Source organism: Diorhabda carinulata, chromosome 10 (genome assembly GCF_026250575.1).
Source record: "Diorhabda carinulata isolate Delta chromosome 10, icDioCari1.1, whole genome shotgun sequence".
Taxonomy (NCBI): Eukaryota; Metazoa; Arthropoda; class Insecta; order Coleoptera; family Chrysomelidae; genus Diorhabda; species Diorhabda carinulata.
In genome coordinates, this window is record NC_079469.1 from 5,908,898 (window position 1) to 5,933,468 (window position 24,571).

A 24,571-nucleotide genomic window follows, 5' to 3' on the forward strand; every position below is an offset into this window, starting at 1 on the left:
AAACACTATAAATAATTATATTACCTATTTTGAAAAAGCCTTCTCTAATAAATAGTTTATTAACAATTTTTGTGATAACATATCCAATAACTCTAGAATTGTAATACGTGATATATATGACCCAAGATACAGCGAAAACCAAACTACAAAGTAACATTGCGAAGTTTGAATCCATTTTGATGTCATCTAAATTTAAATGCTTCGATGTTACATTGGAAACTGGAGTAAAATACTCTGGAGAAAATGTAGAAGACTCCATTATATTATTTCTAATTGTTGCTACTATTATTAAGAAAAATATATTTAATGTGCTTTATAAATAACTACATTTTGCACAAATATAATTGTGCATTAAGAAACTACACTTGCAACGATAATGGTATAACTTTTGACCCCTTTTATCATTACGATCTATGACTATTTTCCGGATAAAAACATTAGTTGATTAAATCTGTCATTAGGTAAACATTTGATGATTATTGATTAAATAAAGTCTGTATAATCATCGTCATAATATATCGACATTGCCAGTTATTACGAAATTCCAGGTTTCCCTTATTAAGAAACAAAAATTGTTGATTTTTCTCAAACTACACTTGCAATACTGAAAATGGTCATTTTCAAAAAATATTGATCACATTGAACGTGTTATATATTAACAAATTCTCTAATAAAATACTCTTAAAAAGTTTTAGATTCAATGTTTTGAATAAAAATAAAATGCGTAAACTAATTTTCTCAAAGGATTCTTCATAAAAACCTAATTTCGAATTGAAATGTAGGGATTATCATTAATAAATAAAAATTATAATTTATCCACATGCAGATAAACTTGACAACATCAATGTTGTTTGTGACTAAAGTTATATAGAAATTAGGTTAATTGTCAATTGTCATATGTGTACTAAAGTTTTTTTTATAAAAATTTAATTTTTTTATTCACGTACTTCATTTTATTAGATCTAATATTTTTCTATACGTTATAAAACAATTTATTTGTTAGGGAATTAAACGATATCTAATTAATATTGCTCGTAAATCTTATTATCGAATATAAATGCATTGAAAATTACGCCTGTAATTTTCCACCATCTGTATTAACCTCTAACCAGTTTGAAATATAAGGAGTAGGGGAACTTGAAAAATTAAACTTGCTTTTGTTTTTGTATTTTTTACGTGCTTAGAATTGTTAATAGTCGTTAAGTTAGACTGTACTTAATAATACATAGTTTAATTAGTTATCAAGAGAGTAGTTCACCTGGAGTTTTTGTACGTGTGAATTTGAGAAATATGTGAGTACGATTAGTTTTATAATTGTTTGATACAAATATTTATATATTACTCGGTGGTTAGTTTCTTGAGTAAAAATCCTGTTATTACCTTTGAGGATTATAAAACAAATATCAGTGGAATAATCATGGTTTTGAATGACGCTTATACCAATACAACAATATTTTAATTGCACTGGTGCCTACTTAGTACTGTTTACAAACGAATTCATTTTACGCAATACTGATTCTCATTTGTCACTAAATAAATTTTTATATATTTCAGATTAATAATTTATATTCAAGAATACATTTTTCATTTACCTACTTCACATATTGTTAATTTTATAGATTTTCATGATTTAATTAATAAGAATACAGGAAAATTGTAGTATAAAAAGTATTTTAAAGTACCGTTAAGATTATACCTAAGTGCACTAGAAGTAAATACTCGTTATTCAATGCTTGATCTAATTACGAGGGCATTGATATTAAAAGTCTTTTCAGTGTGCATGCATTTTTTCGTAATTTGATGGATGCATTATTCCTTGGCGTAAATAATTCTTTCGATAAAAAATTTGGATGAATAATGCATAATATATCAATAAATATCAGTATGCAAATACTAACCGGTGGTAATCCGACGCCATCTTAAATAGACAAATGTATGTCAAATAATGACTATATCGCCGGCAATAAATAAATGAAAATTTGTTAAATAAATATTTTGCACTACTAATTATTTAAATAAATGGCATCTTAGCAAAGAAAACAATTAAGTTAATTTTGTTAATTCTGATAGATGAAGGAAAAATCAAAACAATGTGCTAGTCGGTATATTCCGTACGAAATAGCATGGCGTCCATTTATGACGTTATTATTATTGCTACTACTACTTGAACATATTTGCATATAATATATTGAGTCGATATTACAAATAATATATATTCGAATATTTGTTCGTTCACTTCATTTTTCTTTGAATTTATAGATTCAAAAAGGTTATTTAAACTTGGTTTATGCAACTAAAATTAAAACTAAATTAGAATTAACATTAAACTAAACTTTCTTGTTAATTTTTTGGTTTATGCAGTAAATTAAGGATAATTATAAATTACTGGTAACCAGTAGAAATTCCCTGTATAGGTCCTTTTTGTTATACAAATGTGGAAAGCTCCTGACACCAAGGTTGCCAGATCCTTGCTGTTAAATTCGACACAATATATCCTCCCCCCTCCCGAAAAACAAGAGCGGGAAAAGTATATTTTATGTAACTTTTCATTTAATTTTTTCTAATTTGTCACTCGTAAAAGTAAAATACGGGACAAAGTAGTATTGCTGTTTCTTATTTTGTTGATATCAGTATTAAAAATAAAACACCACGGCGGAAAGTGGCGGAATAACGCGAATAACAATTTCATAACCAAAGAACAAGAATGTTGTAAACAAAACAATACAATACAGATCGAAATGACGTATTCTATACTCATAACCTCACAAACTAAGGAATTAAACTAAGTAGTTAAAAGTTGGCAAACTCTTAGTTTATTTTTAATATAAATTTACTGTTAACTTTCTGCACGAACTACAAGTACCATTTCTTTCAACAAGTAATTTAATTTGTTAGTTTTTAATTTTGGCTGCATAAACCAAGTAATAAATCCATTATTTATTTTTTTTATTTCATAATTCGTATCGGATAGATTATAACCTTTAATGTTATTATAATAAAAAAAAATCTCATATAATTATTTAATAATAGAGGTTCGTTTCAAATTTAGAATATTTGTACATATAAAACAATCCACACCGTATATAACAAGTTATATTACAGCAGATTAGATTTCAACATTGAATTTTATAAAATATGACACTGAAGTATAAATAAATATTTCCAAACCACTGGAATAATTTGAAATAGCATCATTATGGAATATTTACGTTGAAAGCGTTGAATTTATTTACATATTTATTTCATCAATTCGATCTTTCTTATAAAAACTTTATATATATTATAATTTAATAAGGTATTGTTTTCTTCTAATAAAGTTTTTGCAATATGGTTATATTTACATTGTTGTCAGATCTTCACTTTTTCTTGGTTTTGAAAATAACTTTGCTAATTTAAATACGCGATCCCTACACATATTATTATTTATTGCAGGGCTTCTTCGGAAATAGGTGTTACAGGTTTTTATAAAAACAAAAATATTTTTATTACCGGCGCTACTGGATTTGTTGGTGTGAGTCTCTTAGAAAAAATTTTACGTAGTATTCCCGAACACGGAGACATCTATTTATTAGTAAGACCAAAAAAAGGGAAAGAAATTTCTGAAAGATTGGAAGAAATAAAAAAGAATTCTGTTTTTGAAACTCTGTTTGAAGAAAAAAGCGTTGAACAGGTACGTAAAAGTTTCTATTTAACTCTAACCTCATTTAGATAATTGCAGTACATCTTTTTATTTCTCCATTTTAACTTCAGTATTTACGGTTTTCTAATTTGTCTCTTAAAAAGTTGGTTGAATAGCAGTAGAAGCAGATTAATGTAAATAGTGGATAAACGTATTTTATTTAAGGTATTTTCCAAAGTACGTGCTGTTGAAGGTGATGTCGGACAAGAAAATTTGGGATTATCAGCATCAGACCGGCAACTCCTTACGGAAAATATCGATGTTATATTTCATTCTGCCGCTACTTTAGACTTTGGTGATACGCTAAAAACTACAGTTAATATAAATTTATTGGGTACTAGACGTATTACCGAATTAGCGAAAGAATGTAGGCATTTGGCCGTATTGGTACAAGTCAGCAGTGCATATGTAAATTCATATAGACTGGATGCAGATGAGGTATTGTAAAAAAAATATCTATAAACCAAATCTTAACATGCTTCAATTGAAAGGTTATCTATCCCCTTCCAAGAGATGCCGATGAACTAATAGCTACAATTGAGAAACTCAGCCCCCAAGAGTTGGAAGAAGAAACGCCCAAATTATTGGGAAATCATCCAAATACGTATACAATAACAAAACATATGGCCGAGCATGAAATACAGAAATGCGAAAATTTATTTCCTTGTGTTATCGTTCGACCAAGCATGAGTGAGTAATATAATTTTATCTACAATTTTTTTTATCTACTCATTAGTATATGTATATATATATTATATATTAACCATTTAAAAATAATTTTAATTAGCTGAAGTTAGTTGAAATTACTTAATTTTTGGAGTTTGGTCATTATTTCCAGTTTAACAGTAATTATCACATTCAATTAGAATCTAATAAATTCCAATCACAAAAACTTGTTTATTTAATATGGTATCATTAGTTTCATGAAATATTTCAACATAAAAAAAATTCCTGAAATTTTTATTGTTTATTGATAAAAATATAACTATTATTCTTTTTTTATAAAAAACATCACAAAGTCAGAATTTTCAGTTTTCTTATTTGGTGTTTCTAACAAATTTCTGCTTTTTCAAGAACTTGTTCAATTTCGGGAATTTAAGGGCAAAGGTGTTATTTGAATTGATGGAGTCCTAGATTTGTCTAGAAGAGTAATCAGATATTGAAGTGTCTTGTACTTAACTTCAATAATGGATTTACACTTCATTTTATTTAAATTTAAGCTGATCAATATCCTCTTGGGGTATCTCATTCCATGCTGCTTCAATCTAATGTCAAAGAACAACCAGAAATTGAAGAGGACCTACAAAAAACATCATGAGTTCAAATTGCTCAATTTTCTCATATTATCTTAGTGTTTCTTGTTCAGTGATTCTTACTAGAGAACATTTCCTATAAGTAATACTTCTCAAACATCCAGTATAATTTTTTTTGTTAGTTATAAGGACCATTCGTTATACATACCAGGGTTCTTGTGAAAATAGATTTAGCTGATGTTGATTTTTTAGTATAAAATTATCAACAAATATGACATATACTCCGTGACATAAAAAGACACTCTTAAACTTATTTTATTTACTTAATATTCTGCTCAATAACTGGTTAATATGGTCAATAATGGGTTAAAGCTTCTATTCCGTTCATTTTATCTAATGCATCTAGCTGATCAACATCCATCTAGAGTCTCTCATTCTATGCTACTACTACTATATAATGTCAAATAATCACCAGAAATTAAGGAGGACTATGTAAATTTCTTAACCTTTCACCATGTGCCAAACATGTTTAATTCCTAAAATTTTGGGGCAAAGCTAGTATATGAATTGAAGGAGTCCAAGGTTTGCCTAGAAGCATAGTTGGATTTTGAAGTGATTTGTCCCTAACTTCAATATTGATTTGGAGCTTCACGATTCTGTTTGCTCTCTTCACTGCATCTAGACATAATTAGCTAGTCGATATCCTATATATGAATTGAAGGAGTCCAAGGTTTGTCTAGAACCATAGTTCGATTTTGATGTGTCCCAAGGTAGGGAATCAGATAAGGTTCCATTATTTTTGAGAAAAAAATACTACTTACTAACTATTCTGAATACATCTTGACTAAAACAGAACTTAATAATTTGTAATGAAGGAACAAGTGATAAATTATTTGTATAATCTTGAATCTACCCTCTACCCTTTGCTTGAACAGTACCATATATTTGGTTAGGCAATAATAAAAAACTACTTAAAGTATTGATATAAAAAAATAAGTCCTGATGCTTTGGTATATATATATATATATATATATATATATATATATATATATATATATATATATATATATATATATTTTTAGTAATTGGTAGTTGGAAAGAACCTTCTCCGGGATGGACTATTAGTAAGAATGGTCCTCAAGGATTTCTAATGGGTGCAGCAAAAGGAGTGATAAGAAGATTACCAGTTGCAGTTGATTTGATCTACGATTACATACCAATCGATATAGTTGTTAATACTCTTCTTGTTGCTGGTTTCCATGCGGGTGAGTCAGCCTATTACTATTTTATTACTACATATAATAAATTGTTTGTTTTTGTTACGAAATCTTATCACTTTATCTGTCATTGTAATAACTAAACAGTTTCATCACATTTATAATACTAATTCGTTTATAATGACCATAAAATGATAATTTTCATAAGTATCAAAAATTTTAATGTTATTTTTCAATATCACTAATTTGTTATGGAAAAATAGCTCTACTACATTATAATTTAACAAAATATATGCTAATTATATATTAAGTACACTCGTCAGCAAAAAATCTCGTAATTTGTTATTTGGTTTAGACTTTTTATGGAAGAACTTCAATATTTATACTTGAGATAAAGTTATCGTCTTAAGATTGATGATACCTTTTGCTGCTTTATTATCTATTGGTATTTTTCAATGTTTGTCTATCAATTTTTTATAAATATATTTAGATATCCACAAAATATCCAATAATATCTCTTATTATCTGTTTATATTCATTAATGTACGTTACTGACTATCAATTCTGCCAATATATATCAATGTGTCATTATCTAACAATTTTGATAAGAATATGTCAGTATTTAATAATATTCATTACTATCTATCAGTATTTATCAAAATTGATCACTATCTATAAACATATATCAATATGTCTGAATAGCTACCAATAACTATTACTATATGTCAATAATAATTGTAAATACCTATTAATATCTATTAATATTAATTACGATCTGCCAAAACCTATCAATATTTATTGGTATCGGTCAACATAAATCAAAAAATCTCAATAGCCATCAATATCTGTCAATATTTATTGGTATCTGTCAATATTTATTGGTATCTGTCAATATAAATCAAAAAATCTTAATAGCCATCAGTATATGTTAATACCTGTCAATGGCAGTGTGAAAGTCTATCAGTATCTGTCAATATTTATCAGGGTAACTCAGTTTTGATCATTTTTCAATACCTATGCATATATCTAAACATTTATCAATATTTGTTGCTATCTGTCAATTATAATTATAAATATCTATTTGTATCTGTCGATATTTATTAATATCTATCAATAACTATTACTATTTGTCAATATATCTAAATATCTGATGCTATCTGTCAAGTATAATTATAAATAACTATCAATATCTGTAGATTTTTATTAATATCTAACAATATTAATTACCATTTGTCAATATAAATAAATTTTTATCAAAACTAATTGCCATTTGTCAACATATATCAATATATCTGAATATCCATCAATATCTATTAATATAATTATAAATAGCTATCAATATCTGTTAATATTTATTAATATCTAACAATATGGATTACTATTTGTCAATATATATTAATTTTTACCACAATTAATTACCATTTGTCAACATATATCAAAATATTTGAATAGCTATTAATATCTGTTATCATCTGTTAATAATTGTTAATAATAATTGTGAATGCATATTATTATTTAGCAATATGGATTACTATTTGTCAATATATATCAATTTTTACCAAATTAATTACAAATTGTCAACGTAAAGGTCCATTAATAATAGATGCATAAAAAGTCCAAAGAGTAAGATGGTTGGGGCATGCTAAAAGGTTACCGGAAAATAGATTTTTAAAAATGCGTTATTTAAGAAGGGAAGAACCAAATAAAAAAATGATTGGATACACTTTTGAAGGATATTAGAGTGGTAGAACCGATTTGGAACGCAAAAGTACAAAATCGCAATCTGTGGAGAAGAACAGTTGAAGACCGATTAGAAAAGAAAAATAAATCAAGTGCCTAGAGGCTTGTAGTACTGTAAATATATAGTGTAACAAACTATTTTTCCTTTAAAAGATATTATGCTTTGAAGATAAGAATGAATATGTGCTATGATTTATATCAGTTTTATTTTTTGAAAAAAAAAAATTAAATCTCCCCCTTTCCTTTAAATCGAAATCTTGATAAAATAAGGGACTTAAGAGCTATAGATTCAAGTATAAATGCAAACGGCATTTATGTTAATTTTGCTGAAGAGTGTATAACTAAATATTGCATTGTTCACTACAGCGCTTGAGGTAAATGACTGCATTATTTATATATTTACCAAATCTTATGTCTGTCATCTCTGATAAATTTATATGGGTCATAATGCTACACGTTGTATCTAAATATATAAATATTTATTAAAGTGATTAACATCACATTTCAATCACGCGCTATACGATCAAACAGTGTAAATTTCGGTTAAAATCACTTATTCGGGTGTCTTGAAAATATGAGGAAATGTTTCACAATTAGTAGTGAACTTAGATCTTTGTTGTTCAATTTCTATTTAAAACTGAAGTATGCTTTTTCTCCTGAAAGATCCTTACCTATTACAAAATGTTTTCAACAATTTTTTTTCCTTCAAAGGCCCCACTTTCAGAGCTTTAATCGAAGTACGTCTTCTAATTTCCGATAGTGTATTGAAATGCTCTCCTCTGATGGTGAAAACAGCAGGAAATCGGAAAAACGGTAGAATCTATCGATCAGCACACCATGAACAATTCATAACACAACAATGATAAGGCATTTTCATATAAATTTGCCTGAAATTAATTATTCAAAAATTAAAAATTCACCCAATGTTGACAAATGCAACTAGTCTTCGAAATGAGATTGTGTGCAACCCTTTGAGACATAGAACATAACCTAAAAATGTTAAATCTTTTAACGTTTAAAGCCGATTCATAAATTTTGCAGTTACTAAATCAAAAACATTGAAGTGCACAAGATAATTCATAGTTGCCGTTTCCGTCTCCGTCTGACGTTGGTGACTTTCAACATAAACGGCAATGGCAAACGGAAAGTAAAGTTTATGAATCGGCATTAAAACCATTCACAGTTGCGTTTGCCGATCGGTCTGCCGTTGGTAACTTTCAACATAAATGAATTTTATGTTGCAATAGAAAAAAAGCCAATCACATCCGTTTGCGTTTGTCACGTGTTTTTGACGTATGACATTAGAGCATGATGTTGGGAGTCTTTCTATTTGTTTGTCTATGGTGGTCTTTTGGGTTTGTTTGTGACTTTCAACATAAACGAATTTTATCTTTTCTCGTCGGCCGTTCGTAGCAATGGAAAAGAGCTAATCACATTCGTATGCGTTTGTAGTGCGTGATGTTGGGGTAATTGCCCTTTCTCCTCGTTTATGATGGTTTTGCTTGTTTTCTTTTCGTTATTTTCCATAATATCGTCCATAAATACCAGATTACAAACAAAAATACAAAAATATCACGAAAACAAAAAGCAGTACCCACGTCATAAAGAATAACAAAATGTTTAGGTTAACAGCAGAAACGTCAAGGTTATGAATAGGGTTAATAGACGTCAAATGACAAACGTCACCTGCGAACGGTAACGAATTTTATTTTATCCCGTCGGTCATTCGTAGCAACTTTCGAAGCAATTAAAAAGAGCAAATCACATCCGTTTGTGTTTGTCACGTTATTTTGACGTATGAGTTATACCGTGGTATTGAGGTTATTTCTCTTTCTGTCTGTTTATTTATGGTGGTTTTTTGGTTTTGCTTGTTTTCTCTTCGTTATTTTCCGCAATAAAAAGAAGTACACACCTCAAAAAAAATGACAAAAGTTTATGAATTTGTTTCGAAAGTAAAGTTTATGAATCGGCCTTTATTGACCACTTCTTATTTATTTGATCCCTATTAACATTCATTATTAATGATTAAATTGAAGTTGTAGAAAGTCTAAATATTGTTCAATTAGTGCCTGCGGCTTGTGTTTGAAAAATATGTTATGTGTAGGTGATCGAAGAAAGCGATTTCTAATAGAATAATCAGTGGTAGGTGTTCAAAACATTTGTAAGTTCAACATTATTGTCCTTCCGTGTTATTTTTAAATGTGTGATTATTAGAACAAGACAATTATCGTTTCCCAATGATTTCACGTATAAATGAATTTATGAATCATCACTATGTTTATGCAAATTTATTGGAAATAAACATCGTTATCTATTTTCAGAGTTATTAAAGGAAGATTTATTTATCTATCATATATACATAGGCTTATTTACAGTGTTTTTGAACAGTACGTATACAGGGTATAGTCATATTTTATGAATTCTAATTTTTCATTTAATTGAAAATCTCGCTTGATTACTCATCACGCCAGCGTTATACTGTAACTCGAATCCGAATCTCTAGACGTGCAAAGACAAAAATGTGTATCTGGTATATATTCCGGTTCTTGTCTAATTATCTGCGGTTCATGTCTAATTATCTGCGGTTCATGTCTAATTATCTGCGGTTCATGTCTAATTGTATGCGGTTCACAAATGTGTTCACAAGTCTTCGGTTTATTTATTCTTGGTACGCAAGCTACGCGAGTTACATCCCCCGAATCGTTAATAATTCTTCGAGACTCATGTACATTGCAAACTTTAGTTTTAATGACCCTTCTTCTCCTCATACAACTCAGCCAAGTGAAGACAGTATCTACCCCATATATGATACCAGCGATGATGGCTAATAAAGCAGCTATAAAAAAATATCCGCTCAATTTAATGGAGCCCACAATACCCACTCCTATTAGCAATATAAATAGTATAATCCATGGGATACATTTGGAAAATAACATGTGAAAACTGATTACGAAGCCGAATAAGGCGAGTAAAAATAGGATTTCAGCATAACTGTTTCCTTTCCAAAACATGCCAAATGTTAAATTTCTATCCATTGATAGGAATAGAAGTATGAGAGCACAAATTATTATTTCTGCTATTTTGCAGATTTTGGTAGCGAGCATTGTTAACTGTAATTTTGACACACGTCAGCGTGACATATTTTGTCAAATTTCATTCAAATTAAAGGTTGTTTTTAATGATTTACTTCGAGAGATTATTCATAAAATTACCCAAATTGACATAAGATATTTTCTCGTCACATTTATACAGAATCGGATTTAGATGTGGATGGTAATAATTTTCACCTCCGATTTCCATGAACCTGCATCGATATTTTAATGAAATTTTGACAATATGTAGGGAATACCTCAAAAAGCAAAATCTACTGTATGCCGATGTGTGCTTAGGGGTGAGGTCCACCCCAACTAGGGAGCGAAAGTTTTCATCTTGAAAATGTTTTTTTTTTTTGAAAAATAAATAGCTTTTTAGTTATGCGCGATTGAAAACTTTTTCTTTTTTTTTTCTTGAAAAAAACACGTTTCAAATCGATTTTTCATGAATAACCCAAACTTTTGATTTTATCAAAAAAAGTGTGAGAAACAAAAATGAAGCTTATAAAAAACAAAGAGATCGATTTTTTTTATTCACTTTGGGCATAATACAAACCGAGTTGTTTTATTGAAGGTTGAATATTTTTATCGAACGAAAATTTTTTTAAATTCAACGTCGAGTAACAGAAAAACGGGCAACTTCTTCAAAGTACTTTTAAACATTTTTAAAATGAGAGATACTAGAACTCTCTAGCATAAAAACTAAGAAAGTTATGGTCGAAATAAAATCGATTTATATTTTTTCTGTAGAAAAAAAACCTCAATAAAAATCTAATCCAATGATTGATTATTCACTTTATTTACTAAAAATAATTTCTGGAAGTTTGAATTATTTAGAATACATAACTTTGAAACAATTTTTATTTAAAGTCGAAAAATCGTTTTCGAAATTTTTGAAAATTTCTCAAAAACTATAGAATATACATAAAAATATTTTTTTTAACAAATATCTTCCTTTTTGTAACTTCGAACGCTTTGAAAAATAAAGGGCTAAAGAAATTTAAAACTTTTATAAACTTATAGGTTATTAAATTCCCTATAAATCTACGACAAATTTGATTGAAAATGACCAAAAAAACTAAATACACTTTTTTTTTTTAATTTTGAAGTACAAGTAAAAGTATGTACATGAGATAAAACATCGTATAGTGGTTGAAAATTTTAAATACATAATATTCAAGTTAAAAGAGATAAAAAATGTCGAAACAGTTGAAAAGTTGTCCATTTGAAATAGATAAATCATCAAAAAGAATAAATATTTGAGTTGAACACAAACAAAAAAAGAATCATTTTAATATAAGTGAGCTACCCCAAAGTAATAAAATAATATTTTTTTAATTTTATATTTAACGGAGATGCTTTATAAGGGATTAAATACATCAATCAGGGGGTTGAAAAATTATAAATTCTATATTAAAGCAATGAAAAACTTTTATTTAAACCTTAAAAGTATTTTTCTACTCATTAAAAGCTTTTATTTACATTTTTATTGATTGTTTGTAATAAGGGGTAGTTTTCACTCCTATGAGTGATAAGCATATATCGAAATAAGGTAGATTTTGAAGTTAAGGATAAGTCAGACTTAATTCCAAATTTTCATGTAAATCGATGCAGGTTCGTGGAAATCGGAGATGATACCTTATTTTTACCTTTGTAGCATGGACTATAAATTAAAATTATATTTTTAGGTCAGGTGAAGTCGACCAAAGTAGAAATATACCATGCAACATCTAGTACGAGACAACCATTCCGTTGGGCAGCGGTGGAGAATGGAATTTCCGATTATCTCCATAAATATCCTTTGAAAAGTGCCGTTTGGTATCCACGTTTAAAGTTTTTGCCATCAATTACATGGTATAGAATTTCAGCACTTTTTGTCCACCTATTTCCGGCCATTATTCTGGATACTGTCACTAGATTAACCGGAGGTCGACCAATGTAAGTATTCAATTTTCAAATATAATGGGATATTTCTTAGAGCAGCTTTGTATTTGATTGCTACTCTTATACAGACATGAATTGAAATTTCGAATAAAATGCAAACGGTGACTTCACATCACCCAGTCTTCTCGTAAGGTTTCAGAGCATTAAACAACCAGATCAACGTTAAGGTGGATTTTAAAGAGATATAAGATTAATCCATGTAAAAGTCAGTACATTCATTAAAAGGTACTGACTCTACCAGTACACTAAATTTTGTGAAATGAATTACTTCATTTAACAACTTGTTATTCTTTGATGAGGTTCACTTCCACATCAACGCTCATATCAACAGGCCAAATTTTCCCTCAACACAAACATTAAAGGTCTTACAATACCTTAAAGTCAGTTTGGACGGCTATGTCAGGGCATGGCACCATAGGCACTTATTTTTTTAGGAATTAACATGGTCGGGCGGTTACTGTTATGGTATGTAGCAATGAACTAAGAATTTTTTCGACCAGAGTTGTAGAATTTTCCAGACTTCAATAACAGGATCTGATTTCAACAAGATGTCTGTCAACTTTGGCCTAACAAAGTGATTTCCTGAAGAAGAGAAACAAACCCGCGGTCAATTGATGAACTGAAAGAAAATATCTGACGAAAAATATTAAACATTATAAATCTCACTCACTATGTAATGATAGACATTTTTAAAACGATATGAAGCACATTTGGATGTGGTGATTTTTGAAAATTAATTCCTCTTATCCCACACATTCAAAAATTCTTATGTACATTGTTTTATTTTTATGGGATACCCTGTATGATCACCTTCACATGGGTTCATATTCTTACTTCCTATTAATTTGTTTCTATTTCTTCCCATTATTTTTGTTAGTTTTTTTGGAAATCCGTATTGAGTCTATAAATTGTTCATTTAATTAATTTTCTAGTTTGATGAAGCTACATAGAAATGTCAACAACTCTTTGGGAATGTTGGAAAAGTTTATATTCACAGAATGGAGATTTACTGCTGAAAAAACTAGTGAGTTACAAAAATGGCTAACGGAAGAAGATAAAAGGCATTTCAATTTGGATTTGAGTGATCTAAAATGGGATGAGTACTTTGTTGATTTGACATTGGGGGCAAGGATTTATTTGAATAAGGATCCTAAGAAAACTTTGGATGATGCCAGGACTAAGGATAAATTGTAAGTAAAATTTTACCATACTATGAAAATAAATTTAGTATATTTTATTTTTTAGGTTATTTGTACTACACATCTTTTGGCAAGTTTTGGTGATTTCTTTCATTTGGTACATATTTGCTTGTATAATTGGAAAATCCATGTACTCCTCAGTAATTATTGTTCCCGTTATTTATTTTTTGTTTCAGCTATTGTAGATTTTAAATCTGCTTTTATTAACACAGTATTTTATCAAAAACTATTTCGTTGTAAGAGATCTGAGTATTTTGTTAACATTTTTAAATTAATGTATTCATCATATTTTATAAATTTATGTATTTAATTACTTTTGTTTTATTTATTCTAGTGAATTAGAGACATTAGGAGCATAAAAATACTTGCAATGAACTGGTGTGGTGATTGTAAGCAATATTGTGATATTTCTCAGGTAAAAGGTCGTGGATAAAATTGTACAAATTCATTTCACACTCAAAAATTTTATTACACTAATCACAATAATACACACTTATAATTAACACTTTCCTTTAGATATCACTTCTTTACTGCCTGGATTTCTTGTTTAAATCGCTGTGTAACTTCAATAACTCTACTTATAAAACTAGAACATTGTAGACCTGATTCTATATGAACCGTTAAAGGCCGTGTGGCTGTTTACCTGTTACAATATATTCAGTAATGTTTTAATGACAATCAATAAAACGAAGTTAATGATTCTTAACATTTATTAGAATTGCTAATAAACTGGTTATAGAAAAATATCTATTTACAAAATAAAAAATTTTCTACAAAATAGTTAAAATTATCTTAGTCTAAAATGAAAGTCTTAGAGCCACGGATGCCAGGCGGGATCCATTCTACAGAGATTATCATGACTATTGGCGGCTGCAACTAATGTAGAAACCTAAAACATTGAAAAATAAAGTAGAAATCATTTTTTTACAAATGTAACTAGTGTAAAGTAATTATGAATATGATCAAATATTTGGGTACTCAATCGACACCATAGGGACACAGTAACCTCAATTTGCTTAGTTAGTATAGCTGCTATACAAGTGTCCTACAAGAAGTGGAGTGCAAGATCCAGCTCGTTTGGGTACCAGATCACTCGGGCAACGTCGAAGCGGACTCACTTGCCAATGGGTCGAGAACTCATTCATGGGTTCTAGCCAATAATGTTGCTTCCGAGTCTCTTAACAGTCTGCTTGCAAAGTGGGCTCGTCGGAGATGGATAAAGACACCACCGCGCATGAGACAAGCGAAGGCACACATAGATGGACCTTCTGCTTGCCTTATCAAACAACTGCTTCAATTAAATATGCGTCGAATTCCGACTAAAGACCAGACTTTTAACCGGATACAGTCATCTAATACGTCATCTCCACACCAAGGGCATCACGGTCCATCCAGAGCGCCGCTGTTGCATGGAGGTGGATGAAACTGCAGACCATGTCATCTGTGAGTACCTAGCACTCACATGGGCGTGGTTCAAATAGTTGGGTAAACCTGATAGCTTGACTAATGACATCAGGTACAAGCCAAAACGCCTGATTGGCTTCTTAGTAATGTTAAGTGGGGCACGACTGGCCTATCAGAAGACCTATGAACTAGGAATGTGTTCAGATATTAAAAATATACCCAAAAGTTGCCTCTATATACTCAAATACTACTGAGAAAGCCTATTTCATTACAACGGCTTTCACTTATCCATCGAATAGTTTTGATAATGGACATACAATGTTTTAAAATGGTCTCTTGGGTATTTTCAGTATGATTGTTTCCAAAATTGGTACAAAAGAATCTCTCAAATGTTAAAAAGTGTGATTGTGATAATGTAGTAAATGAAGACTGTCAATATATTATAAGCGAACAACTTTTCATTACACAGAAATGATTGTGTATGTGAATAATAATTAATGAGAATTCAAAAATGAGTAAACGACTTTTTGGTTTCTCATAATAAGACGTTGTGTCATAAGTCGCTTTTATTTCAAAAGTTTTCTAGTCTGTCTACATCTGATTTACCAGATTAGGCACTACAGAGCCTCTTACTGAAAATAAAAAAGGGGTATAAGAGTTTACACACCATTTCTGACAGAGCCATTCTGAAAAAGGCCAACGTTGGCATAAGTATATTGCAAGCCAAAGGTAGAACTTTGAGGAAGATTCATTCAAAGTTTACTGTCACCTTTTCACTTTTTTTCATTAAAATATTTTTGATACATCTCAATTGAGCAATAATGATTACTATTCTTGCTGCTATACCACTATGATAAATGTTTTGATAGAAGTTCGTATTTATTTATTTACCACGTTTGGCATATTGTTACAAATATAAACTTACGCTTTCGTTTCCTTCAAAATGTGCCAAACTTGTAAGTCTATTAGAAATTGAAGTAACCGCTTTATTCACCATATTTATAATCTGTTTAGCGGCGTCACTAGCTTTTTCTGGATTCGTTAGATCTTCTGGTTTCTTAGCTCTCGATAACATCATTTCATCTCTGATTATCGGTTTCAATATTGACAAAACCTTTAAACAAAATTTCGAAATTAACATATTTAACCGTGGATTTTATAATATCTTACCTTGAAATTAGGGTAAGTGAAACATCTTGCAGTAGCTATCATACTTGCTGTCAATGGTCCACTAACTCCAATCGTTGATAGATATTCAGTTATATTTGGTGTTAATCGAAATTGAACCGGTCTAGTAGTATTTAATTCACCTGAAACAGGATAAATTAGATATAATATTCTAAATTTTAAATATTTGATAATAAACACCTTAACTAAGTTGGAATTTCCGTAACAATTGGTGATACACTGAACACACTGTTTACACCAATACTCACAATTACACTGTTTGACGCGCGTTTCGATAACCAAGTTATCAGAAACTGAAGGTAACTTAATCTACATATATTATACTAAATTTTTCCACCAATGAACTTCCTCTTGCAAAAAACAAACTCTTATAAACTGATTAACTTACTTATGTTGTGCATATCAGTTAATGTCCGGTTTAAATAGCACAAATCTCCCTCAAAACATGGAGGAATATTTAAATGTAAGAACAGTTTAAATATGGACAAGGGGCCACACTACAGTTTAGTAGTTAAGGAATAAATGTAAAATTTCCGCGTCGGACAGTGTATTTGTGAGTGTTGGTATAGTGGTGATGTAAACAGTGTGTTTAGTAGAATAAACACCTTGTATATTTAGTTATTAAAGGATATTTTTTTCTTACCTGTACTATCATCTACGTCAAATTTAAAATAAGCGACGTTCATTAGTCCCGAATCTTGATGTAGGTACATCATGTCCGGATTGAGCCTAGTCAGATGGAATACATATTCCGCAAAACAGGCGAGAGCTAATTGAAGAGTAAACTGCAATAAAACGTTTAAATAAATTAAAATCTCAATTTAATGTGTATGAACATATTACCATTTTTCTAAATTGCCAATAATCCGTTGCAGAAGGGAAGGTTTGTATAGCCCATTTCTTAATAATCGTTCTTGGTACTTTTGTTTGTTGTACGCCTTTCAAAATATCCCTATACACCTGATGGCTTGCTTTAATACCTCTACTTTGTACTTGAGCAAGTCTTTCGTAATAATACTGGATAGGATCATCGTGTTCAATACCTGGAAGTTATTTCGATTACTGTTTGTCCAATAAATATATTGAAACGAAACTATTCCTATGTTTTTAAAATACATAGAAAAAAATATTGGCTATTAAACAACATATTCTTCTATGCAAATAGATTAGGCATGTTACGTTATTTTCCTGAAAAGATTTCTAAATAAATTTTTAAACCATATTTCACATTCTGAACTAACAAGATGGATTCAGGGCAACTTTAATGGTAGTTAAGGTTTTAGTTATATCAAACCCAAATTCACTTCTTATTGTAAATAAGTTAGCTAGGGCGAAGTTCATTGTTTTTTCTACCATCACACCACCTCGCGCTTTAGTCTGTTTTGTATACATCTGACCAGCTATCATAAACAGCACATTTAGAAGAAATGTACAATGTACTGTAGTACCTGCGCTATAGTCAACTAAACTAAACAATCAAGCAATAGGCTCAAAACAATTAACATAAATTAAACAAAGTTCAATTTGGTTCACTTGGGCTATATGAAGAATAATTATTCCAAGGTTACGTGTTTATTTGGCTAGAGACAAAAACAAGGTATGGATATACCTAATGAGATACTCAGAATATGAATCATCTGGTCGAACGAATACCATTAATTTGTCTATTGAGTTTAGCTTCTTTGGTTGCTCTATTAGATAAGAATCCCACTGCAGGTCCAAACGAGGGTCAGCGTTTGAGAGGCTCCAGGTCAGATCGTCGTCAATTTCATTGCACTCCAAGAAGAGGAAATAAGAACACTATGGTGCCGCATGCACAACAAGTAGAATACAAACTTTGCCAAGCACTGTCACACGTTCCCCTGGAAGCACTTTCACACGAGGAGGAAATACAAGGTTAGATTTGAGGAAATTGTGAGCTCCTAAACTCATGATGAGTCAATTTCTCACTATATCCCCTAAAAAAGCCATATTTCATCAAACAATAATCACTAGCAATGCTCCGGTATGTTATCTCTCCTCGAAGCACATCCACAATATGGCCGACGCCTTGTTATCATGAATGTTCAATAGATGGCGCTCGCGTCGCGTCGCCCTGCATTAAACCCAAATTCAGTTAGAATTATAATGAAGTTAGCTTCTAACGTTACTCTTCTTTTTTTCTAATTTTTCTGCTGATAAATACATCGATTAACTTAAGTGTGTTATTCTATAATTATTCTGAAGAGCTTGGAGAAAATTCAAGAGAATTGGATAGGTTATAAAAGCTAAGAAAGGAAGGGAGAAGTGATAAGTTTAGTTTTATAATATTTAATTCCTGTAAAATTGTTTTTGGCAACTACTGTATGTTAGAGTATCAGACACATTTTAGTATTCGGTGACTGAATACTAAGTTATTTTATTATTATTACACTTACCTAATTGTTTACAACTTTTTTTGAATATATCTAATAGAGATATGGAAGCTGGATTATCTTCAACTAATCGTATTTGTTGAGAAACTGCCACTACTCTTGGTACAGTGTAATGCAAAAATCTTCTTGCAGTTTCCTACAAGATAATTTTTATTGTTGAAAGAAAGAATAAACAAAAAACATTTGTATAAAAAATTATGCAAATATATAAAAAAAAGTTTATATATTAATTTTAATGATATAATATAATGATAACGAACATGGAGAAAGACAAACTAGATCAAATAAGAGAAAATCGATTACACGTCCCGAACCCCTATTCATCATTGATGAAAGGGGGAAGTAGTGAAAACATAGCATGCCTAGACGGTAGTACCATAGGAAATGCCGACATATAAAGTTTCTTCCAGTTTGGTGATGGTGATTTTAAATCAGCACCGTAAGTACCAAATTGTATTAAATTTCGTTCAAAGGTACTCGAGGGGTTCGTAAATAAATCAAAGAAAGTTTTGACTCCTTTAGAATAGTACCTTATTTGATCTGCTGGTTTGCATGCTATTGGTATGACTTACTTTTTGTTTTCCCAGATATAAGTTCAACATTCTCATCAATTGTAAAACTCTTTCTTCTCTCCTGGCGTCAGCCAATCCAGAATCATTTACAACCAAATAGGGATATATTTTACCGTTGTGCCCTCGTATGTACAATCTCCTAGCAGCAGCGTTGTGTTTCTGCACAACGTCTACTCTGGGCATGAATCTGGTGATACGAACAAAGTAATGATTATGTTTAGGAAAAAGAAATTCTCCCGGTAGTTCCACTTCTGCCGTTTTTAACGTAAAATTCGAAAGGAAGCGACATTTTTCTTCAATAAGACTCGATCTATAAAAAAATAAAATGTATATGAATCGCTCAAAAATAATACAAAAACACTTACTGCAGCAACATTTTAGATCTATCATCCAAAATCTTGATCCATTTTTTTAATTTGAAAATCAATGTGTGCAGTCTCATCGAATTCGATTGTGTAAAATCAAAATCTTTTGTAAAATCTAATTTCATGGCTTTGAAAACTGGATCTTGGTAAGTGGCCTCTGCTCGTCTAGCTAAACTTTCAGAAGCGGCCGAGTTGAAACTAACATTAACCGAACTAGAAATATTTTCAACACCGATACCGAATGTGGACATTAATTTTTTAACAAAATTTTGTATATGAGGCGGTATTTTCGCTTCGTTTACCGCTTCCCTATTTTCAAAAGCTATCGCGTAACATTTAGTTAAGCCCTGTCGAAGTTGTCTTAATACTTCTTCATACCTATAATTTATTATGATATTAAAATTAGAATCAAATTTTGTCGTTTACATTATAACGCACCATGTTTCTCTGAACCACTCCATCTGATCAGCGATACCTTCCAAACTTGATAATACCGTCGTGTGTATGTCTCTCTGCATTTTCATGATCTTTGAACATCTTATCATAGCAGGAGTTGCCTTAATGGACGATCCTTCCGTTGGGACAGTGGTTGTAGTAGTACCAGTATTCTCTTGAGTATTTGACGGTATTATTTTTATGGAAGATCCATCCGGTTGTATCGAAGTAGTCGCGTTTTCTTGACTAGTTGATTGTCCATCGTTAGATTGGGTTTCCTGTGATTGTTGTTGTTGTATGGTTAATTTCTAAAATAAAAAAATATTTATTTTTCTAAATCTATTTGTATTTATACGATAGAAACTTATATACCTGAACACTATTAGTCTTCCTAGCCACCGAGGTTCTTAGAGTGAGGTATAGAGTTCTTATAGGAAAATAAACTGCTTGAGGAAACATCCTACCGACCTTGAATATAAAATTATAATAGTAAATAGAAGAAATTTGTTCTAATATATGAGTTATTTCATACCTGACAGAGTAAATTGAGAATAACATTGCCTTCATACTGTACCAAGCAATTCAGTAGTTGTGGAGTCCACGGCAACCAAAAAAGAGGAGGAACACCTACGGAGTATTTATCCAGGGCTTCCATTAAGCTATAAAAAAATATTTGCTTTGATTTTGACATAATTACTTACATTAAAATATTACACAGAAGACAAATAGCACTTGTTGTCTGTGAAATTACAACTGTGGGTTAAAATAAAACTTGTAACTAAGTAGCACAGCATATTATTGAATAAAACGTATCCAAGCTATTTCTATTGGTTGCCTGCTTAAGATCTTCTAGGGGTAGAAAGTTGGTTACCAACATCCTAAATGTGTCAATATATTGAAACTATTATTTTTATGCAACGAAATTTTGATCACTGATCACGAACCAGAGTGCTGGTTTCATAGGTAAGCATGTTGGTAGTGATAATGAAACGAGGCTATTTGCCGCACAATTAACACCGTTAGTCATTTTCGCTGTTAGTGGTTTTTCCATTCACGAGAAATGAACTGAGGAAACACTTAAACCTTTTGAGGTACACATACATTTTACGGCAAAAAAAAGTTCACACTATTCTCAAGTCTTTTGCTTATCGCTTCGGTGTCCAGTTATGTATTTTCAAATGTGAGGGAACATGGCGTGGTCGCCTCAGACATATTCAGAGTTAGACTCGTAAAAGTACGGATTACCTTACCTGTTATTTTCATCATCGTAGCTAAGCAACCACAAAACCTTGGCCAGATATTTTCTGGCTTTGGCTTCGTTTTGATGTCTACAAGCATGTAAAAGACACGCCATAGCATTAACACCTAAATTAATCTGTCGTTGATCTCTTGTGAAAATTTGTTCGAGGTAATCTCCGTATAAGGCCCACGCTTTAGTTGAAGCATCGTGCATCTGAACGGCTGCGGAAAACATTTTATTCGCCTCATCTGATTTATCTAAAATATTAACATATTTGTATTTATAGATTTGAGTTATAAAAGCATTTTTACTCACTACTTAATTGGAACAGTAAACCGTTCAAAGCATAAAATTCTGCTGTCATCTCTTTTGAAAAATATTGCATCTTGGTACGACTTAGTACTTCCAAACCTTCGTTTATTTCGTTTTTATCGACTGCAGAGTTCTGTAAATAGCATTTAACTTGTTGCCTTACTTTCTGGAAACAATCCACTATAGGTACACTAGAGATACTGTAAATTTTGTTCAAAGATTCCAAACATACGTTTACTAACTTGTGTTTTCTTGCTATTTTTCCAAAATGGATACTCGACTGAAAAACAAAGGAAACAATATAATATTTTCACGGTTTTTAGTAGCACTAGCTGTAGCTGAAGTAAACTAAACTACCATGATAGTAAATATTTTAACATGTCCTCAAAATAGTTCAACATGATACTATTCAGTACCAAATAAAGTCTGATTCAATAAGAAGTTGAACAGCTTTACTGACCAGTTTTTCTCTTTTTGAAACTTGATTTGTTAAAGTGAACATCAGTTTTACTTTATAAAAAAAACATTAGAGAGTTGAAAATATTAATGTGGATTTATTTATTGTTAGTAGAACAAACTTTCTATGTTCACCAGTTAGGTCCACCTGCGAGTGAGTTCTTAAATATACAGGTAATAAAGCCTTTAATCACGGTGTCATTTAACATAACATTTCAGAGAGTACACTGTTTTGTTTGTGGATTATTTTGGGTCAATTTTTGTCTGGCAGTGTTTTCCAAAAGGTCATTGATTATGTTGGTTCTATGTCAGTCTAACTTTGGTCGTTGTAATTTTCAAAATTAATGAAAAATGCTTGATTTTGGAATTGATTTTACTGTCTCTTCAAAATGAGATGATCACGGACGAAGGCGCCACTACTTTTGTTGGTAACGGGCCGCAATTAAGCGGAGTAACATTATATCAGACACTCAACGCATTTACTGTGTAGCCTTCGTTAAATTAGTTGAATTACCTGTGCAGAAGCATGAACTCCTAACATGGAATGCGGGGTTGAGGTATCCCTACTGCTATCGTAATGGTTAACGATAACTTGATAATGATGTTGACGCCATGTGAAAATGTCATTCCAATGCACCAAATCATCAGCTATGACAGGCAACCTGTTCCTCCATGTTTTTACGATAGCTTTCATATCATGTAGAGAATTTTGATGACCTTGCAGGAGACCTTTATGAATTTGATAAGCTTCTTGTAGTTCCATAATCTGGAAAACGTTAAAATTGTATACTCATCTCATAAATGTGAGTCATCTTCTATTGACTTACTTGTTGAGCTGCCTGAAGATACTGTAAATGTATATGACTGACAATATGTGGTAGTTTCCTCCATTCGTTCAAACATAATGCACTAGCGCTTTCTACATATCGTTCTACGTATTTTAGAGGTTTGTTCTCGTCTGGTTGACAAATAACTAAAAATCCACCATACATAGTAATCTTCCAGCCCAATTCTTTAGGGCAAGTGTATTCTACGTTTGCAGACGCTTCTTTCATAATCTCCCAATTTGGTACTCGCCATGCGCTATCTAACAGCAAGTAAGGATCATAGCAGCCGTTTTTGGCATATTCCATGAGGATTTCCCATTGGTTCAACTCTTTAGCGCATCTATAAAAATTTAAAAGAGTTATATTTACATATTTTGGGTGTTGTAGTCATTTACCTTATCCAGTGGTCATTCCACAACAGAATCTCGCGTTGTGTATGCGCCGGTACTGGTCCCATGTTATTATCTGTTTTATGTTTAGTCATAGCGGCTTCATAAGCATTTTGTGCTTGTTCAAAAAATCCATGTTGTTCGTATGTGATAGCAATGCTTGTCTCTTTATAATGGGCATGTCTTTGCCACAGTCCCGCCCAACAGTCTTCTTCACACAACAAGTGATACAATTCACCAAGGCAATCTAATAATTCCTAAAATTTTAACAATTTACCATCAAATATAAAAAGTCTTGGTTAATATACTAACTGATTTCGTTGGTTCGCCTTCAAATTCGTAACAAGTAGTTGGATTTGAGGGTTTTGGAACTGTTGATGGATTGAATGCTATTTGTTCAAGTCCCAATGTCATTCTATGCCACAAATTGTGCGATTTCCCCAAATACGTCATTAGAGGACTGAAAAAAATTGATTTCGAAGAAGTAATTATTAAAACTATATATTATTAATTTAACTTACGCAGCCATCTGAATAGGATTGGGACATCTATACAAAGCTTCAACGAACGTGTTTATAGCACTGGGATGACAATCTTTTTGGATTATATGAGTTCCTGATGTAATAAAAGGCACTATTTCTTGTGCCAAAATCTAAAAAATTCAAAATAATAAATATAAAAAAATTGTTGGTGTACTATTATCTTTTTGATAAATTTGAATAGCTCTACCAAATATATTTAATGTCTTTCATCCCGTAGCTTTGAAGTTAGGGAATATAAAAAAATGTCAAAAAATTCCAGGAAGTTTAATAATAAAATTTATGTTCTTTCATTAAAATTTAACA

The 24,571-nt window shown here is 30.9% G+C and overlaps 3 protein-coding genes across 3 annotated transcripts in view; 1 reads left to right on the forward strand and 2 right to left on the reverse strand.

The window, feature by feature from the left end:
* The window catches only part of LOC130898754 (bridge-like lipid transfer protein family member 1), a 33,880-nt gene extending 32,857 nt beyond the window's left edge, over window positions 1-1,023 (reverse strand). Inside the window, 1 exon segment of the mRNA XM_057808248.1 lies at window positions 25-1,023. Coding sequence (XP_057664231.1) covers window positions 25-259 — 235 coding nt within the window. The 5' untranslated portion in view covers window positions 260-1,023.
* LOC130898751 (putative fatty acyl-CoA reductase CG8306) lies at window positions 1,007-14,438 on the forward strand. The gene is made up of 8 exons (XM_057808245.1): window positions 1,007-1,292; window positions 3,433-3,670; window positions 3,845-4,117; window positions 4,171-4,369; window positions 6,015-6,197; window positions 12,670-12,919; window positions 13,858-14,115; window positions 14,171-14,438. Coding segments are annotated over exons 1-8 (1,542 nt in total). The 5' UTR covers window positions 1,007-1,290; the 3' UTR covers window positions 14,310-14,438.
* Window positions 14,439-14,577: 139 nt separating this feature from the next.
* Window positions 14,578-24,571, reverse strand: part of LOC130898749 (transcription-associated protein 1) — a 70,370-nt gene continuing 60,376 nt past the window's right edge. The window contains exons 32-49 of the mRNA XM_057808243.1: window positions 24,248-24,378; window positions 24,039-24,186; window positions 23,733-23,983; window positions 23,338-23,677; window positions 23,025-23,276; window positions 22,058-22,334; window positions 21,753-21,999; window positions 21,035-21,161; window positions 20,875-20,970; window positions 20,506-20,810; window positions 20,068-20,445; window positions 19,703-20,012; window positions 19,134-19,266; window positions 17,560-17,759; window positions 17,360-17,501; window positions 16,699-16,838; window positions 16,454-16,642; window positions 14,578-15,013 (exon numbers count right to left, since the gene is read on the reverse strand). Of these exons, the coding sequence (XP_057664226.1) occupies window positions 14,936-15,013; window positions 16,454-16,642; window positions 16,699-16,838; window positions 17,360-17,501; window positions 17,560-17,759; window positions 19,134-19,266; window positions 19,703-20,012; window positions 20,068-20,445; window positions 20,506-20,810; window positions 20,875-20,970; window positions 21,035-21,161; window positions 21,753-21,999; window positions 22,058-22,334; window positions 23,025-23,276; window positions 23,338-23,677; window positions 23,733-23,983; window positions 24,039-24,186; window positions 24,248-24,378 (3,744 nt within the window). The 3' untranslated portion in view covers window positions 14,578-14,935. The remainder of the gene's footprint in view (window positions 15,014-16,453; window positions 16,643-16,698; window positions 16,839-17,359; window positions 17,502-17,559; window positions 17,760-19,133; window positions 19,267-19,702; window positions 20,013-20,067; window positions 20,446-20,505; window positions 20,811-20,874; window positions 20,971-21,034; window positions 21,162-21,752; window positions 22,000-22,057; window positions 22,335-23,024; window positions 23,277-23,337; window positions 23,678-23,732; window positions 23,984-24,038; window positions 24,187-24,247; window positions 24,379-24,571) is intronic.